This window comes from Pelophylax lessonae (assembly GCF_965119305.1).
Source record: "Pelophylax lessonae genome assembly, chromosome: 4".
Taxonomy (NCBI): domain Eukaryota; kingdom Metazoa; phylum Chordata; class Amphibia; order Anura; family Ranidae; genus Pelophylax; species Pelophylax lessonae.
Window position 1 is genome coordinate 604,620,621 of NC_138771.1, and position 19,725 is coordinate 604,640,345.

The 19,725-nt window shown below is 45.4% G+C and overlaps 2 protein-coding genes across 3 annotated transcripts in view; one reads left to right on the forward strand and one right to left on the reverse strand.

The window, feature by feature from the left end:
- Positions 1-902, reverse strand: part of PLPPR2 (phospholipid phosphatase related 2) — a 37,738-nt gene extending 36,836 nt beyond the window's left edge. Inside the window, exon 1 of one of the 2 annotated variants that reach the window (XM_082257195.1) lies at positions 514-902. In XM_082257195.1, the coding sequence (XP_082113321.1) occupies positions 514-523 (10 nt within the window). In that variant the 5' untranslated portion in view covers positions 524-902. The remainder of the gene's footprint in view (positions 1-513) is intronic. The other variant, XM_082257194.1, reaches the window with a different exon arrangement.
- An 18,084-nt stretch (positions 903-18,986) lies between these two features.
- The window catches only part of LOC309553289 (ras-related protein Rab-3D-like), a 102,995-nt gene continuing 102,256 nt past the window's right edge, over positions 18,987-19,725 (forward strand). Inside the window, exons 1-2 of the mRNA XM_082254302.1 lie at positions 18,987-19,110; positions 19,219-19,382. Of these exons, the coding sequence (XP_082110428.1) occupies positions 19,011-19,110; positions 19,219-19,382 (264 nt within the window). The 5' untranslated portion in view covers positions 18,987-19,010. The remainder of the gene's footprint in view (positions 19,111-19,218; positions 19,383-19,725) is intronic.

Genomic DNA, 19,725 nt, shown 5'->3' on the forward strand with positions numbered 1-19,725 from the left:
GAGTTACTGTAATAAGATATTACAGGGGTAATAGGACACTCAGGAGCTGGGTTACTGTAATAAGATATTACAGGGGTAATAGGACACTCAGGAGCTGAGTTACTGTAATAAGATATTACAGGGGTAATAGGACACTCAGGAGCTGGGTTACTGTAATAAGATATTACAGGGGTAATAGGACACTCAGGAGCTGGGTTACTGTAATAAGATATTACAGGGGTAATAGGACACTCAGGAGCCGGGTTACTGTAATAAGATATTACAGGGGTAATAGGACACTCAGGGGCTGGGTTACTGTAATAAGATATTACAGGGGTAATAAGACACTCAGGAGCTGGGTTACTGTAATAAGATATTACATGGGGGATACCAGTGAGGAGCTGGGTTTTTGGTATTATTATAAGAGAAGTGTGATATGAAGAATGTGTGGACTCTGACTCAGTATTGATGCAGTTTTGGTGTCGGTGAGATGTGATTAGCGTACCCTCTTCAGCCCACCATCTTATTACAGACCTGCTGACATGTTCCAGATACTCCCTCCCTATCAGGCTCCGGGGTATCAGCTCAGGGGGAGCAGAGACAGCTGGCCGCCATTCCACTTCCCTCCCGGAATAGAGGCTGCGAGGATAACGAGCGGGAACGAGAGCTGGAGAAGAGGGAGATGGGGATACGGAGAGGGAAGGTGAAAAAATGAGTGGGGTGGAAAATGAAAAGCGGGTGAATAGAGGATGGAGAGGGGAGTGATGGGGAATAAATTATAGAGGGCTAATGGAAGATATCTGGGGCTAGGATGAAATAAGGGAATAGAAGGTAAAAGAATGGAGGTGATAGAGATGGAGGGGGAACAATGGACAGGATACAGTGATGGAGGGAAGAAGAGGAGGGGTGTAACAGCTGTAGGGGATTCATTAGTAAGCTGACGGCATATGTTTTGTGATCCTAACACCCACCTCTCTGTACCTGGGAGCAGCTATTGGATCAGCGCCCCCTAATGTTTCATTAGGGAACAAGCCAAAAAGTAACAGTGCAACATTTATTGATTATTGATTCATTGTACTGCAACCTGGTATTTAATAGAACAGTTTATTGCCGTTTCTATTTATACATATGGGTGTAATTATTATTGTAAACATGCTTATCAATGTATTTTTATGTTTTAGAGGCAATAGCTGCAAGAAAGAAGATGTATTCCTTCATGAAAATGCAGGATCTCCTTACTGCTACAAAGTGGTTGTTCTTTACTACTCCCTTACCTTGGTTCCATACTGCCGTGATTAATGGGTACCGGTACCAGGGCCGGGACAAGGGGTGGGCAGGAGGGACGGTTGCCCTGGGCGCCATGATTTGTTGCAGGGATGGGGGGGCATCTTGACCCTAAACCTAAGGGAAGGGGGGGGGGCGCAGTTTGGCATCCTTGCCCTGGGCGCTGGATGACCTTGTCCCGGCACTGACCGGTACTGAGGGTAATATGTGGATTGCCATTCATGACCTGCTCTGAAAATGCTACTGGCATGGCAGCCTGCCCAGGAATGTCCACTTCTCTAGACTGACCCCTGCCCACTGAGGTATTTTGATAGTCAAATACCTCCCAAAAATAAGCACACTGCTTGCATCAGGGCTGAGGGCTCTTGAAAGGAATACTGAGGCAGGGTTCTGTGATGTTTTCTGGAAGCTATATAAAGCACCCTGCTGGCCCCTCTCACCAGCTATGATAAGCCTGTATTGCATAGAGAAGTATAGAGACCCAGTGACGAAATCACTGAAACTAATAGGATCTCTTTTTTTCATAAAAATCCTTTTAGTCAGCTTTTTTTGTATTTTAGGTTTAAAGCCGAACTCCAGGAATTCAGCCAATCTGTAAAATGTGCTGACGTACTATGAGTTAAAGCTGAACTATACTTACCTTCACTCCAGCGCTGCAGTCTCCTAGAGCTCCAGCTAGCTGCTGTCATCTTCGGCCAGGCGGCTTCTGGGTACCAATCTTTGGCCGTTTCAATTGGCCGGGTGGAGGTGATGTCATTTCCGCACAATACATATCAGGTGTAATCCTTAGGGGGATTCCACGTGATCTTGTGGCGTAACGCGTAGGGGAGGGAAGAGAAGGGTAAGAGATAACATAGAGTCAGTACAGTGTCCCATATATTGGTGTTTTATGAAATTTCCGTTGATAGTGTGGTGCACTGCAAGCACCTTTTGCATTGGAGTACATTTTAATAGTGTGAATAACAGGATTTATTTTAAACATTATAAGCCCTATTGTCTGCAGTTTCTTCCTTTTCTCTATGGCTACATCTGACATGTATTGAGCGAACTCACACAGCAGGATTGAGGAGGAAGAAGGAGAGTCAGCTCCGTTCACACCGGAGCCACTTGTCATGCACCCTATTGTTGGCAATGACAATGTTCAAATCAGTGCTGCATCAATTAAAAAAAAGTTGTTCCTGCACTACTTTTAGCGATTTCAGATGCGACTTGCATTGACATCTGTGCATGAAGTCGCACAGATGTCTTCCAAGTCGCACCGACATGTGGCTTTGAAATTGTGCGATTTCAGATGAAATTGCATGATTTCAAAGCCGCATTTAATGCGAATGAGGGCTTGAAGAGATTCCTTTTTAAGATCCTGGAAGGAGAAAAAGCGTTTTTGATTTTACTTAGCTGTAAGGTGAGAGCACATCTGATGGTGGGGGAGCACGATTAATATAGAGCCTTTAGCACTGCATGGGGATATGCACAAAGAAACGATAGAACATTGGATTGAAGCACTTAGGAATTTCATGGTACGGTATAAACTACACAGTACTTCTATTTAAAATTCCAAATATTTATTACAACATTTAATTAACTGACTGTCCGCCGCAGATATGCGGCTTTAAGGCGGTTCACAGGAGTGCTCCTAGCGGCGCGCGCGCGGAGGGTGCTTCCCGGCACCGGCGATCGCTCCCAGTGAAGAGAGAACGATGGTCTGTTGTAAACACAGCAGACCGTTGTTCTCTCTGGAATAAGCACAGAGCACCTGTGATCCTCCTATATAGGACCACAGGTATCTGTGTTGATTCCTTAAGCCCATCCCCCTAACAGTTAGAAAACACCCCCTAGGCATATACTTAACCCTTTGATCGCCCCTGAGTTAACCCCTTCCCTTCCAGTGTCATTATTACAGTAACAGTGCATATTTTTAGCACTGATTACTGTAGTAATGTCACTGTCCCCCCCCCAAAAGTGTCAAAAATGTCAGTTAGGGGTCCGATCTGTCTGCCGCAGTAGTGCTAAAAATCGCAGATCGCCGCTAATTACTAGTAAAAAAAAAACAAAAAAAAAAACATAAAAATGACATACAGTATCTCACAAAAGTGACTTCACCCCTCACATTTTTGTAAATATTTATTATATCTTTTCATGTGACAACACTGAAGAAATGACACTTTGCTCCAATGTAAAGTAGTGAGTGTACAGCTTGTATAACAGTGTAAATTTGCTGTCCCCTCAAATTAACTCAACACACAGCCATTAATGTCTAAACCGCTGGCAACAAAAGTGAGTACACTCCTAAGTGAAAATGTCCAAATTGGGCCCAAAGTGTCAACATTCTGTGTGGCCACCATTATTTTCCAGCACTGCCTTAACCCTCTTGGGCATGGAGTTCTCCAGAGCTTCACAGGTTGCCACTGGAGTCCTCTTCCACTCCTCCATGATGACATCACAGAGCTGGTGGATGTTAGAGACCTTGCGCTCCTCCACTTTCCATTTGAGGATGTCCCACAGATGCTCAATAGGGTTTAGGTCTAGAGACATGCTTGGCCAATCCATCACCTTTCCCTCAGCTTCTTTAGGAAAGCAGTGGTAGTCTTGGAGGTGGGTTTGGGGTCGTTATGTTGGAATACTGCTTTGCGGCCCAGTCTCCGAAGGGAGGGGCTCATGCTCTGCTTCAGTATGTCACAGTACATGTTGGCATTCATGGTTCCCTCAATGAACTGTAGCTCCCCAGTGCCAGCAGCATTCATGCAGCCCCAGCCCATGACACTCCCACCACCATGCTTGACTGTAGGCAAGACACACTTGTCTTTGTACTCCTCACCTGGTTGCCACCACACACGCTTGACACCATCTGAACCAAAAAAGTTTATCTTGGTCTCATCAGACCACAGGACATGGTTCCAGTAATCCATGTCCTTAGCCTGCTTGTCTTCAGCAAACAGTTTGCAGGCTTTCTTGTACTTTCTTGCACTGACAGGCTGACCCCCCACCCCTTCAACCTCTGCAGCAATGCTGGCAGCACTCATACATCTATTTCCCAAAGATAACCTCTGCATATGACGCTGAGCACGTGCACTCATCTTCTTTGGTCAACCACGGTGAGGCCTGTTCTGAGTGGAACCTCTCCTGTAAACTGCTGTATGGTCATGGCCACTGTGCTGCAGCTCAGTTTCAGGGTCTTGGCAATCCTCTTATAGCCTAAGCCATCTTTATGTAGATCAACAATTCTTTTTTCAGATCCTCAGAGAGTTCTTTGCCAAGAGGTGCCATGTTGAGCTTCCAGTGACCAGGATGAGAGAGTGAGAGCGATAACACCAAATTTAACACACCTGCTCCCCATTCACACCTGAGACCTTGTAACACGAACGAGTCACATGACACCGGGGAGGGAAAATGGCTAATTGGGCCCAATTTGGACATTTTCACTTAGGGGTGTGCTCACTTTTGTTGTCAGCGGTTTAGACATTAATGGCTGTGTGTTGAGTTATTTTGAGGGGACAGCAAATTGACACTGTTATACAAGCTGTACACTCACTACTTTACATTGTAGCAAAGTGTAAATTCTTCAGTTTTGTTGATATAATAAAATTTTTACAAAAATGTGAGGGGTGTACTAAACCTTTGTGAGATACGGTATAATACACTAGGCACAATTATTTATTTATTAGGGAAGGGTAGGGTGGCACAAAGTGTGATTTATATAGTTCGCACATTAATATGGGAATATGTTAGGTGTCAGCAGCTTACATTAGGATAATAATGTAATAATTAAATAAGTATATAGTTGCTCGCAAGGTTTTATACATAAACGTGCATTGCCAAAATTGTGCACTGAGCAGGCAGGCAGGTGAGAAGTGTCCATTTTTTTTTCTCCAAAGCTTAATTGAACAAGCTGAAGTTAGAAGCTGATTGCCTACCATGCACAGCTGCACTGGATTTTGCACTCTCACGTGTTAGTAAATCAATTCTTGTGTTCTTTACACACATCATTCCTACCCACCCCTCCCCTCTGCTGCCCATTCACAGAAGCCTTTGTATTTTGTGAATGGGTTCACATAACACAAAGTTCTCTCTGATTGGGCAGGGAGAGGGGATTGGAGAGGAGCTGCATGTGACTCTGCAGATTCTGGAGGTCTGGACCTTCCAGAGTGCCAGAAGTATAGCGATAGCTACACTAAATTGTTAAAAGTATTGAGACACCTGCCTTTACACGCACATGAACTTGGCTCACAGTTTCCGCTCTAATTCCTTCCAAAGGTGTTCTATTGGGTTGAGGTCAGGCCAGCCAAGTTCCTCCACCCTAAACTCGCTTATCTATGTCTTTATGGACCTTGATGTGTGCACTGGACCAAACCATTTGTGGCGCTTTTCCACTGCATGGAACCGAACGGTTTTGTGCTTTTCCACTGCTGGTACCGCATGGTATGGTGTAGGAACGGTTCGGTACGGTATGGTGCGGCGGCCGTTTTCCACTGCATGGAACCGAACGGTATGGCTCTCAAAAACAGTACCACCTCGATTGTGGTTCCAAGAGGTACCATACCCGGTACCATATCCCACAATCCTTTGCATGCAGTCACTACTGGCCACTGATTGGTCAGAGAATCACACCCACCCCGTTGTTATCCCACCCACTTAACTTTAGTACTACTTTAGTGGAAAAGCAAACCATACCGTACCGCACCGAACAGTTCCAACACCGTACCATGCGGTACCAGCAGTGGAAAAGCAAACCGGGCCATGCAGGGCCAAGTAGAGCCGAGCCGGTACTTGCAGTGGAAAAGTGCCATTGGTGGAGGGGGTATTATGGTGTGGGGTTGTTTTTCAGGGATTGGGCTTGGCCCCTTAGTTCCAGTGAAGGGAACTCTTGAGGCCTCAGCATACTAAAACATTTTGGCCAATCTCATGCTCCCAACATTGTGGGAACAGTTTGTGGATGGCCCTTCCTGTTCCAACATGACTGCGTACCAGTGCACAAAGCAAGGTCCATAAAGACATGGATGAGTGAGTTTGGGGTGTAGGAACTTGACTATGGGTGTTGGGGAGCACTGTAAGCTCTGAGGTGGTCTAGAGGCACTGTGTGAGGTTGAGGGGCACTGTAGGCCACTATGGAAGGTTGGGGGGCACTTCTAGAGCTGGAAGGCATTATGGAAGACTAAGGGATCTGCAGGTCACTATAGGAGGTTGGGGGGCACTATGGGAGCTGGAAAGCACTGTAGGATGTTAGGGGATCTGCAGTTGGCTGGAGGCCATGGCCCAGCAGTGGGCCACAGCCTGGTGGTTGAGAAGCACTGTTCCAGTGTACTAAGCACTATCACAAATACATACATTTCATTTTGATATAGCCCTTCTCAAACAGGATTTTGCATCAAACCCGTAGGTTCATAAGAAAACCAGAACTTTTGCTAAGTAGAAGAGTGAGTTTGATAATAAAGCTGGCAGTGCCTCCACCCATGACAGAGCCTCTGTGAACAGAAGGCATTCCTTTCAGTGGAATTAATAGAAATCTAATCAAAGTAATTGGGAGCAGAGGAACTACTGTAGCCTATAACATAAACCATGAACATATAGATGCACACTAGTAGGGAAATAAAACAAGCTTTCTATAAAGAAGAATAATAACAATACATACACCCAATGTACAAGCAGGTATTACTAGCAAATTCCTGGTGGAATTGTGCACTTAAACCCGGGTATAATAGTTAATAATGGAGATACCTACAGATGAATGTCGCAGCAAAGTCCAGTTGCAGGGGCCCCTGAGGATGATCACGATGCAGCATTGGTCTTTGTGTTGGAGACCTAAAGGCAAAATCTGTGGTGATAAGAAGACCTTACAGCTGTTGTCCAACCAGTCTGGAACGCAGCTTTTCACCAACATAAACTGATACGGCACTGAAATGCTGTGTTTAGTCCCTAGTAGCGTCTAATCCAGGGGTTCTTAACCTTTTTTTTAACCCTTTAGGAAACTAATGAAAGCTATGGGCCCCCTTCCCAGAAATTATGATACAAATTTAAATGGCAAACATGGGCCAAAAACGAGTCAAGAGAGTCATTGCTGTAAGTAGTGTCATTTTCATTTATTCCTTTCAATGGCAAACCAGTGATTGAGACGGAAAGGGGCTGTATAGAGAATGTAAAAGTTATTTTTTATTTGACCCTTATGGACCCTCTGAAATCCCTCCATGGACCACTTAGGAACCTGGACCCCCTGGTCTAATATGTCATTCAACCGGACCTCTATCACAAGTGGCTGCTGGATGCCTAACCTGGATTTATGCTGATTATTGAGCCCTGAGCTAAAAATATTATTCAGAAAATAAAGTCCTGCTAGATGACTTCAGGCTGGCCCCTTTTGCAGGTAGTGTCTCTACTGTTTAAAATCCAAGAATACTCTGTCTCACCCTGCTCTGCACATGCTCAGTTGCTCTCCCATGTTAAGCATTTTTAGGCACCTGCTGAGTTTGTAGAAGCCAATCTGCTGACAGCGGAATTAAACCCTCCTATTCTTTACAGCCAAGGAAGCTGCTTCTGTTTGATCTCTAACTGCCATGGTGCTGCACATGTGATCAGTTATGACTCCAGCTATTGTATGGTTTGACAGTTTGGTTGAGGACACAAGCAAATGTGACAGTTAGCAATCTTGGCATTCCAGAAATGTAACTGTTTTTTGAAACCATTAAACCGATGGGTTTAGTTCCTCTTTATGATTTACTGCTGTTCAGGGGCTCTGGGCTTCAGCAAAATGGCCGCCTCCAGCAGGAAGAAACAGGAGCAATGCTGGAGGCAATTTACAGCACACACGAATTGTGGTAGCATAATTATTAATGTGGAATGTGTGTTCATTGCTAAAGAACATTATTTTTTATCAAGTTGCTGTGGGAAAAGTTCTGCTTTTAAGTGATTGTAAAGTCTTGTTTTTTTTTTTATATTAAAATAACAAACATGTTATACTGACCTCCTCTGTGCAGTTGGTTTTGCGCAGGGCAGCCCGGATCCTTCCCTTTCCGGGTACCTGGCTGGAGCTCCTGGCTTCTCCCTCCTGTTGAGTGCCCCCACAGCAAGCAGCTTCCTATGGGGGGCACCCGAGCCAGGCCCCAGCTCTGTATATCCATTCATACACAGAGTTGTGGTTCAGCCCTGCCTCCTCTCTCTCCTCATTGGCTTACTGAGTTTGATTGACAGCAGTGGAGCCGATGGCTGCGCTGCTGTGTCTCAGCCAATCAGGAGGGAGAGTCCCGGATGGCTGAGGCATTCATGGACATCACTGGATCCAGAGGGGGCTCAGGTAAGTATTAGGGGGGGGGGGGGCTGAGGGGAGCTGCAGCACACATAAGACCTTTCATATTAACCAGTTATGGACCAGAAGGATTTGCCCCTTTAATGACCAGGCCATTTTTTGCGATTCGGCAATCCGTTACTTTAACGCTATACCTAAATAAACTTGATGTCCTTTTTTTCCACAAATAGAGCTTTCTCTTGGTGGTATTTGATCACCTGTTCGATTTTTGTTTTTTGCGCTATAAACAAAAAAAAGAGCGACAATTCTGAAAAAACAAGCAATATTTTTCATTCTGCTATATAACATTCCCAAAAAAAAAAATTAAAAATCAAATTTTTTCATCCTTTTAGGCCAATTTGTATTCTGCTACATATTTTTGGTAAAAAAAATTCTAATAAGCGTATTTTGATTGGTTTGCGCAATAGTTATCGCATCTACAAACTAGCGGAAAGATTTATGTCATTTTTATTTTATTTTTTATTACTAGTAATGGCGGTGATCTGCGTTTTTAAGCGGGACTGCGACATAGCGGCGGACAGATTGGACCCCTAACTGACATTTTTGACACTTTTGGGGGAACCAGTGACATTACTACAGTACTCAGTGCTAAAAATATGCACTGTTACTGTAATAATGACACCGGCAGGGAAGGGGTTAACAAAGGGTTAAATGTAAGCCTAGGGGAGTGTTTACTAACTGTGGGGGGAGGGGCTTGTGAATTGACCATAGAGACCTGTGATCATATATAGAAGGATCACAGGCGCTCTGCATAGTTGCCAACATTTAAAAAAAAATTCCAGGGACACTTTGCAGCACAGCTATCAATTACCACACCCACTTCCCTGAAGCTCCGCCCACTCTGCATAAATAATCTCGCCTATTTATCAGTATATAGAGTCTACTCAATATAGAGAGAATTACAGGAGATTAAAAAAGGGAATTTCAAACTTAAGGCCACAGTAGCAGAGTTGGAATAAGTCTCCCATTCAGCTGCGCTACTTCTGCCTAACATTTATGGTCAGCCTGATTAACAGGCGCTTCCAGGGACAATATAAATTACCTGGGACAGGCTCCTATTTGCAGGGACTGTCCCTGGAAAAAAGGGACAGTTGGCAAGTATGGCTCTGTGATCATTTCAGAGAGAAGAACTGTCGGCTGTGTTTACAACCACTTTAACCACTTAAGCCCCGGAGAATTTGGCTGCTCAAAGACCAGGGCCTATTTTGCGATTTTGTGATTCGGCACTGCGTGATTTTAACGGACAATTGCGCGGTCATGCGACGCTGTACCCAAATCAAATTGACGTCCTTTTTTTCCCACAAACAGAGCTTTCTTTTGGTGGTATTTGATCACATGTGCGATTTTTATTTTTTGCGCTATAAACAAAAAAAAAACGACACTTTTGAAAAAATAACAATATTTTTCACATTTTTTTATATGAAATTCCCCAAAAAAATGTAAAAATCAAATTTTTTTTTAACATTTTAGGCCAATTTGTTTTCTGCTACATATTTTTGGTAAAAAATCGCAATAAGCGTATTTTGATTGGTTTGCGCAAAAATTATTGCGTTTACTAACTAAGGGAAAGATTTTTGTCATTTTTATTGTTTTTTTTTTAAACTAGTAATGGCGGCAATCTGCGATCTTTTTTGCAGGACTGTGACATTGCGGCGGACAGATCGGACCCCTGACTGACATTTTTGACACTTTTGGGGGTACCAGTGACATTACTACAGTAATCAGTGCTATACATATTCACTGTTACTGTAAAAATGACACTGGCAGGGAAGGGGTTAAATTTATTAGTGATCAAGGGGTTAGGTGTGTCCCTAGGGGTGTGCTTCTAACTGTCAAGGGGCGTGGATTGTGATGTAACCACAGAGACATACGATCCTACATAGCAGGATCGTATAGTCTCTGCAGTTACACCAGGGAGAATGACAGACGGCTGTGTTTACATTAGCCGCCTGCCTTTCTCCCTCTCCAGCGGGAGATCACGAGTGGCCAGTGGACATCGGAGCCGCCGGTCACTCGAGCGGGGATGTTAGTGACCGAGCGGGGCGGGAGTGCACCTCCGGCGGCGTGAGCTCGCCCCCTACAGGCTCCTGGACGAGCGACGTAGTACTACGTTGCTTTGCCCAGGAGGGGCTGACTGCCGCAGTAAATATACTGTGGGCGGTCGGCAAGTGGTTAACTAGAATACCAGGAGACACATACAAACTCTGTTTATATCCCAATAAACAGGTTCACCTACTAATATACTGGAAGGTGACCACTACATACATACAGTAGCACAGACCTATCTGGCACAAGGATTCAGAAACACACTCAATAAGCTCTGGGCAGCTGCAGTTAAACCATTAGAACACAGAAATACTTGCATAATAGTCTCTCCTCTGGTCTGGGTGAAATACAACAGCAGCAACAGCCCCTATGTGTGTACGATTGTGAGGCTCAGTTCCACTCTCTTTTCACTTCCTCCTTCTGGAGTTTTTAACCCAGCCCCACAGGGACAGGAAGTGATGTACATAAGAAACTCACAGCAAAGCCACATACAAATACATACAATGGAGGGCAGCCAGTGCCGGGTCTAGGTCATCAAACGCCCAGGGCAAAGATGCCAAACGGCACGCCACCTTCACTTAGGGCTAGCAGTGATCACTACACCTGTCAACCTTGTAACAGAAACAACTGGCACAGGGCGCCCCCATCCCTGCAATAAATCATTGCACCCAGTGCAGCCGTCCCTCCCGCCCACCCCTTGTCCCGGCTCTGAGGGCAGCAGATCCCTCACACTGACACCCCTAAATAGGTTCAGACGTGAAATAATGGAGATTCTTTCTTATTTCTCCTGGTGAGTGGCATTTCTCCTCCTGGGTCTGTCAGATAATGGAAATATACTGAAAATGCTGTTCTGGACTTCCGGCAGTGATGATTGGGAACCTAGGCAGGATTTTCCCTTCAGCTGAGATCACATGACCATTGCCAGGACCTGTGCTGTGTGAGCAAGCACTGAAGGGAGCCTGGAGCAGCATTTTCCCCGTAAAGTATTGCTGCTCAGCCCCATCTTGAACATGTTTGTACTTCTGTGGGCTCTCCTGAGGGCACAGTGCAGCCAAATGAAGCATGCTCAGGGTCCAGCCTCAGGAAACCCTGTCTGGACATGCTGGTATTTGTAGTCCCACCCTCCATACAGCACTGCTCATGGGGCACCACATTAACTATATCACATGGACGATATCAGCTGCCTATCATTACACACTGGACTTTGTACCATGTCACAGCTCAGCAAGAAAACTCATTTTGACTCAAACAGGCTTCCATCCTCCAGAAACCTCCTAGCGACGGTAACCAAGCAGTAGAAAGCGCCGCATTGGCCCAAAGTCAGACCGGAGACGCGGCCTGAGCTCTGATTGGAAAAGAGGTGAAGGGGAGGCATTGGCTTTTCCCCTGCACCCGGAAGTCGCTGTCAGTTGCTGAGCTGCTCTCGGGCTGTTGGTGTGGAGAAAGGTACAGGGGCGGGGCTAGTGACGTCATGTATTTGTGCTCATGGCTCGTGTTAGCAGCAGGCTGTCGATGGAGGCCATTGGTGGAACTACAAGTCCCAACATGTGTGTGCTCTGGTGCTTGTAGTTCCACTGCTACCCCACCCTCTAATTCCCAGGAGCTGTGAATGATATATTTGTACCCAGCTTTGTGGGCTCTGGGTGTATGTATATATACATGGATTGATCACTATTATTATTTATATATAAGGCTTATTACATATTTGTTTTATTAGTAGATTAGTGAAAGTGTGCCCAGCCATTGGGTAGATGGTGAATTCCATTAAATTTCCTGGTGGTATGAATGTATACACAGTGTACAGAGGTCAGCTGAAGAGCGGTGTGCATGGTGCAACACTGTGTGCTACAATACAGGGTGTGCAATGACATAGGTGGGGGAATGTGGAGAGGTACAAGAGTGCAGTAGTGATCAGTGGAGAGGTACGAGGGCACAGTAGCTATCAGGGGAGAGGTACGAGGATGCAGTAGCGATCAGAGGAGAGTTACGAGGGCACAGTAGCTATCAGGGGAGAGGTACAAGGACGCAGTAGCGATCAGGGGAGAGGTACAAGGATGCAGTAGTGATCAGGGGAGAGGTACGAGGGCACAGTAGCGATCAGGGGAGAGGTACGAGGGTGCAGTAGCGATCAGAGGAGAGTTACGAGGGCACTGTAGCGATCAGGGGAGAGGTACTAGGACGCAGTAGCGATCAGGGGAGAGGTACGAGGGCGCAGTAGCGATCAGGGGAGAGGTACGAGGGCGCAGTAGCGATCAGGGGAGAGGTGAGCTGGAGCGATCAGTGGAGAGGTACGAGGGTGCAGTAGTGATTTCTGAAGAGGTACGTGGGTGCAGTAGCGATCAGTGGAGAGGTACGAGGACACAGTAGCGATCAGGGGAGAGGTACGAGGATGCAGTAGCAATCAGTGGAGAGGTCTGAGTGGCAATAGCGATCAGTGGAGTGGAACGAGGGTGCAGTAGCGATCAGTTGAGAGGTACGAGGGTGCAGTAGCGATCAGGGGAGAGGTACAAGAGTGCATTAGTGATCAGTGGAGAGGTACGAGGGTGCAGTAGCAATCAGGGGGTGTAGTAGTGGTCAGTGGAGAGGTACACGGCTGTAGAAGCGGTTGGTGGAGAGATAATGTGAGTACCCTGGCAGTCAGTGAAGATGCAAACAGGTGCAGTGGTAGTCAGTGGAGAGGTGTGCAAACGCAGATCAGTACAGAGTTACACAGGTGCAATCACAATCAGTGGAGAGGTAACAATCGGTGAAGAAGGAGGTGCAGTTTCTATCAGTGGAAAGGTACTTGGGTGCAGTAACGATCACTGGAGAGCTAAGCAGGTGCAGTTGCGATCAGTGGAGGGCTAAGCGGGTGCAGTAGCCATGAGTGGAGAGGTAAACCAGTGCAGTAGCAGTTGGTGGAAAGGTAGGCGGGTGCAGTAGTGGTTGGTGGAGAGGTAGGCGGGTGCAGTAGTGGTTGGTGGAGAGTTATGGGGGTGCAGTAGCGGTTGGTGGAGAGGTATGCAGGTGCAGTAGCGGTTGGTGGAGAGGTATGCGGGTGCAGTAGTGGTTGGTGGAGAGGTATGCGGGTGCAGTAGAGGTTGGTGGAGAGGTATGCAGGTGCAGTAGCGGTTGGTGGAGAGGTAGGCAGGTGCAGTAGCGGTTGGTGGAGAGGTAGGCAGGTGCAGTAGCAGTTGGTGGAGAGGTAGGCAGGTGCAGTAGCAGTTGGTGGAGAGGTAGGCGGGTGCAGTAGCGGTTGGTGGAGAGGTAGGCGGGTGCAGTAGCGGTTGGTGGAGAGGTAGGCGGGTGCAGTAGCGGTTGGTGGAGAGGTAGGCGGGTGCAGTAGCAGTTGGTGGAGAGGTATGCGGGTGCAGTAGTGATTAGTAGAAAGGCCCTCGGGTGCACTAATGGTTGGTGGAGAGATGATACACCCCACAGTGTAAATAAGGAGCAAAATGGAGTCTTGGAATATGGAAGATGTCATGGCCAAGCCCAGCTTTTATAGGACACTCAGGGAGCTATATCTCTGGATCTAAAAATCTTTCTAAATGTGATTTTCACTGACATCTCTGCTGCAATGTGCCACTTGTCCTGTGATTTGGGACTACAAAGTCGCATGACAAGTCGTACCCCATGATTTCCAAAGAGTACTGTTCATTTCTTTGCGACTTCAAAGTAGTCCCTGCGCTACTTTAGTCCGACTTCAATGCAAGCGGAGGTCCATAGACCTCAAGATTACACAAGCATTGCTTCAAGTCGCATCAAACTCATGTCAAAGTCACGCGGCTTTCAGGTCACACAACTGTGAAAGGGTCCTTAGGCTCCATTCACACCGGAGCGTATTTTTCAGGCGTTTTTTTTTGGCGTTTTTCAGGCGTTTTTTGCAGGTGTGTGGAGGCAGGCATTGACATCTAACAAAAACGTATGTAATCTGCCAAAAAAGGACGCTTGTGTACTTTTTTGAGCTTCAAGGCCTTTTGCTTCAGGCAAAAAAACGCTAATACAGTATCTCACAAAAGTGAGTACACCCCTCAAATTTCTGTAAATATTTTATTATATCTTTTCATGTGACAACACTGAAGAAATGACACTTTGCTACAATGTAAAGTAGTGAGTGTACAGCTTGTATAACAGTGTCAATTTACTGTCCCCCCAAAAAAACTCAACACACAGCCATTAATGTCTAAACCGCTGGCAACAAAAGTGAGTACACCCCTAAGTTAAAATATCCAAATTGGGACCAAAGTGTCAATATTTTGTGTGGCCACCATTATTTTCCAGCACTGCCTTAACCCTCTTGGGCATGGAGTTCACCAGAGCTTCACAGGTTGCCACTGGAGTCCTCTTCCACTCCTCCATGATGACATCACAGAGCTGGTGGATGTTAAAGACCTTGCGCTCCTCCACCTTCCATTTGAGGATTACCTACAGATGCTCAATAGGGTTTAGATCTATAGACATGCTTGGCCAAGGCAAGTTAGCAAGGCAGTGGTTGTCTTGGAGGTGCGTTTGGGGTCGTTATCATGTTGGAATAATGCCCTGCGACCCAGTCTCCAAAGTAAGGGGATCATGCTCTGCCCCAGTATGTCACAGTACATGTTGGCATTCATGGCTCCCTCAATGAACTGTAGCTCCCCAGTGCCGGCAGCACTCATGCAGCCCCAGACCATGACACTCCCACCACCATGCTTGAATGTAGGCAAGACACACTTGTCTTTGTACTCCTCACCTGGTTGCCGCCACACACGCTTGACACCATCTGAACCAAATAAGTTTATCTTGGTTTCATCAGACCACAGGAAATGGTTCCAGTAGATCATGTCCTTAGTCTGCTTGTCTTCAGCAAATTGTTTGCGGGCTTTCTTGCCCATCATCTTTAGAAGAGGCTTCCTTCTGGGACGACAGCCATGCAGACCAATTTGATACAGTGTGCAGCGTGTGGTCTGAGCACTGGCAGACTGACCCCCCAACCCCTTCAACCTCTGCAGCAATGCTGGCAGCACTCATACATCTATTTCCCAAAGACAACCTCTGGATATGACGCTGAGCACATGTACACAACTCCTTTTGTCGACCATGGCGAGGCCTGTTCTGAGGGGAACCTGTCCTGTAAACCGCTGTATGGTCTTGGCCACTGCCTTGCAGCTCAGTTTCAGGGTCTTGGCAATCTTTTTATAGCCTAGGTCATCTTTATGTAGAGCAACAATTATTCTTTGTTCTTTGTTATGAGGTGCCATGTTGAACTTCCAGTGACCAATATAAGAGAGTGAGAGCGATAACACCAAATTTAACACACCTGCTCCCCATTCACACCTGAGACCTTGTAACATGACATCGGGGAGGGAAAATGGCTAATTGGCCCAATTTGGACATTTCCGCTTAGGGGTGTACTCACTTTTGTTGCCAACGATTTAGACATTAATGGCTGTGTGTTGAGTTATTTTAAGGGGACAGCAAATTTACACTGTTATACAAGCTGTACACTCACTACTTTACATTGTAGCAAAGCGTAATTTCTTCAGTGTTGTCACATGAAAAGATATAATAAAATATTTACAAAAATGTGAGGGGTGTACTCACTTTTGCGAGATACTGTATGTGAACAGGGCCCTTTGAATTGAATGAGATTTTGCTTGTTGGGCGTTTTGAGACTTCAAAGAGGAGCGTTTTACGAGCTGAAAAACACTCAGGTGTGAACAGGGCCTTGGAGGTAATGCTTAATTAATGCAGCATCACGGATTTCTGTACAGCACTCCTCGGTTCAACAACTTAAAGAGTTTGTTCCCTAAAAAAAAAAAAAAAAAAAGATCCTGTTCCCTTAAAGCTTGATATACAGTACAGTGCTTGTGTTGTGTTATTTGCCCCCGGTATCACCTAAAAAACCTGGCTGATCCTGCTAGTTTCTGCTCTTCTCTGTACACTGACCATGGTGTATCATGGCTGCTGAGCCCTGACATCGTGGTCAGCGTACGTGCCTCTATCATCCGCTTGCTATCTGCAACTCTCCTCTGTCCTCCCCCCTCCCCTCCCTGCCTGTCAGCTCTCATTAGTGCTGCTCTGCTCCCCTTCCAGCTGCTACAAAACTATGTGATCTTTACACCATCCCCTCTGTTAGATTACAACCTGTATCCTAGTGCCTGTGCTTTTTTTTTTTTTTAATAAAGAAGCCGATTCCTACCTGTTTTACAGCGCCTATTGGTGCTCACGTGACTCCCAGCTCTCTCCTCCTTTCCTCTCTGCCTCCCCGGCTTACATCAGAGGATGTTCTCGGCCCTGCCCGCTTTAGATGTCAGACGGGGAGAGAAGAGAGTCGGGAGTCACGTGAGCGCGATAGGAGCTGTGAAAACAGGTAGAAATCAGCTTTGTTTTAATAAAGCACAGGAACTAGGATACAGGTTGTAATCTAACAGAGGGGATGGTATAAAGATAACATCCACTTTAAACAATGTCTATGAATTGCTTATTTTTGTACATGCATAACTTTTTCTGGGATCCGCACCCTCTTGGGTTATAGGACAGTGACATGGTGACACTGGAGTCCCAAAACACTGACACATGGGGGTTCCAGAACAATGTCACACTGTCAGCTATGGTCCTAGAACTAATGGTACAATGACATTTGGGATCACAGAAAAAAAGTACACTGATACTTGGGGTCCCAGGACCAAGTCACATTCACACTTTGCTGATTTGCCCTCCACATTCTTTACCATCCTATCATATTTTGCAATAGGCCATAGCTAATATGAAATTCACATGGCTAGACTGCTGAAAGGAACAGCACCACCAACCTGTGTGTTTATTAATTGCTCTGTTCTTATCTATTGGCGAGGTTTCAGTATAATGACTCAGCAATATCTGACAGTGATCTCCGGGTGATAATACCATATTCTGAAACATGAGCCTGGTTACTATAATAAGATATTACAGGTGTAATAAGACACTCAGGAGCCGGGTTACTGTAATAAGATATTACAGGGGTAATAGGACACTCAGGAGCTGGGTTACTGTAATAAGATATTACTGGGGTAATAAGACACTCAGGAGCTGGGTTACTGTAATAAGATATTATTGGGGTAATAAGATACTCAGGAGCTGGGTTACTTTAATAAGATATTACAGGGGTAATAGGACACTCAGGAGCTGGGTTACTGTAATAAGATATTACAGGGGTAATAGGACACTCAGGAGCTGGGTTACTGTAATAAGATATTATTGGGGTAATAAGATACTCAGGAGCTGGGTTACTTTAATAAGATATTACAGGGGTAATGGGACACTCAGGAGCTGGGTTACTGTAATAAGATATTACAGGGGTAATAAGACACTCAGGAGCTGGGTTACTGTAATAAGATATTACAGGGGTAATAGGACACTTGGGATTTGGGTTACTGTAATAAGATATTACAGGGGTAATAAGACACTGAGGAGCTGGGTTACTGTAATAAGATATTACAGGGGTAATAGGACACTTGGGATTTGGGTTACTGTAATAAGATATTACAGGGGTGATAGGACACTCAGGAGCTGGGTTACTGTAATAAGATATTACAGGGGTAATAAGACACTCAGGAGCCGGGTTACTGTAATAAGATATTACAGGGGTAATAAGACACTCAGGAGCTGGGTTACTGTAATAAGATATTACGGGGGTAATAAGACACTCAGGAGCTGGGTTACTGTAATAAGATATTACGGGGGTAATAAGACACTCAGGAGCTGGGTTACTGTAATAAGATATTACGGGGGTAATAAGACACTCAGGAGCTGGGTTACTGTAATAAGATATTACAGGGGTAATAGAACACTCAGGAGCTGGGTTACTGTAATAAGATATTACAGGGGTAAGACTCTCAGAAGCTGGGTTACTGTAATAAGATATTACAGGGGTAATAAGACACTCAGGAGCTGGGTTACTGTAATAAGATATTACAGGGGTAATAGGACACTCAGGAGCTGGGTTACTGTAATAAGATATTACAGGGGTAATAGAACACTCAGGAGCTGGGTTACTGTAATAAGATATTACAGGGGTAAGACTCTCAGAAGCTGGGTTACTGTAATAAGATATTACAGGGGTAATAAGACACTCAGGAGCTGGGTTACTGTAATAAGATATTACAGGGGTAATAAGACACTCAGGAGCCGGGTTACTGTAATAAGATATTACAGGGGTAATAAGACACTCAGGAGCTGGGTTACTGTAATAAGATATTACAGGGGTAATAAGACTCTCAGAAGCTGGGTTACTGTAATAAGATATTACAGGGGTAATAAGACACTCAGGAGCTGGGTTACTGTAATAAGATATTACAGGGGTAATAAGACACTCAGGAGCTGGGTTACTGTAATAAGATATTATTGGGGTAAGAAGACACTCAGGAGCCGGGCTACTGTAATAATCAGAATGTGATTGTGTTTCCTCAGGATGGTGACAGAGGGAGAGCCGGGAAGCCTGGTGAAGGTGATCTATCTTCTGGTGCTCTCAGCATCATGGGGTATGCAGTTCTGGACGACTTTTGTAGCGGGTGAGACTCTTACTCTCTTTTGATTTTTCTTTGTTCTCCCTGTATATCTCTTCTCTATGTTTATTCCTTTTTCAGTATAAGATCTGACACACATTTTCTCTCTTGCAGGGTTTGTATTGATCAGAGGGGTGGCCCGGCACACATTTGGGTTGGTACAGAGTAAGCTGTTCCCATTCTATAACCACCTAGTCATGTGTTTTTCCTTTCTGAATCTGTCTGTGTACGCCATGTACCATCCCAGGGAACTGCTGTCACCCAGCGAGAGTGTTCAGGTGAGAGTTGTATTTGTCCTTTACTTGTCTCACTCATCATTTTAACCCACACTTCTCTTCTGTCCTCTATCTTGTGCATCTCATCATCATAAGCAGTCAGTCCACCCAAAACTGGTGTTTCGTTTCTTCATGGATCCTGGAGATTTAAATCTGAACTCCAGCCAAACCCATTATATTTTACTATACATCTCACCCCCGTACATTGCTTGTTCCCACAAAGATTTTATTTTACCTGTTCTTATTAGAAAGATATGCTTGTTTTTTGATCTTTTGAAATTATCGGCTTGCAAATCTTCATTCTTCAGCAGAGGCCAGGAGGAAGGGTGGGGGTTGTTACTGTTGG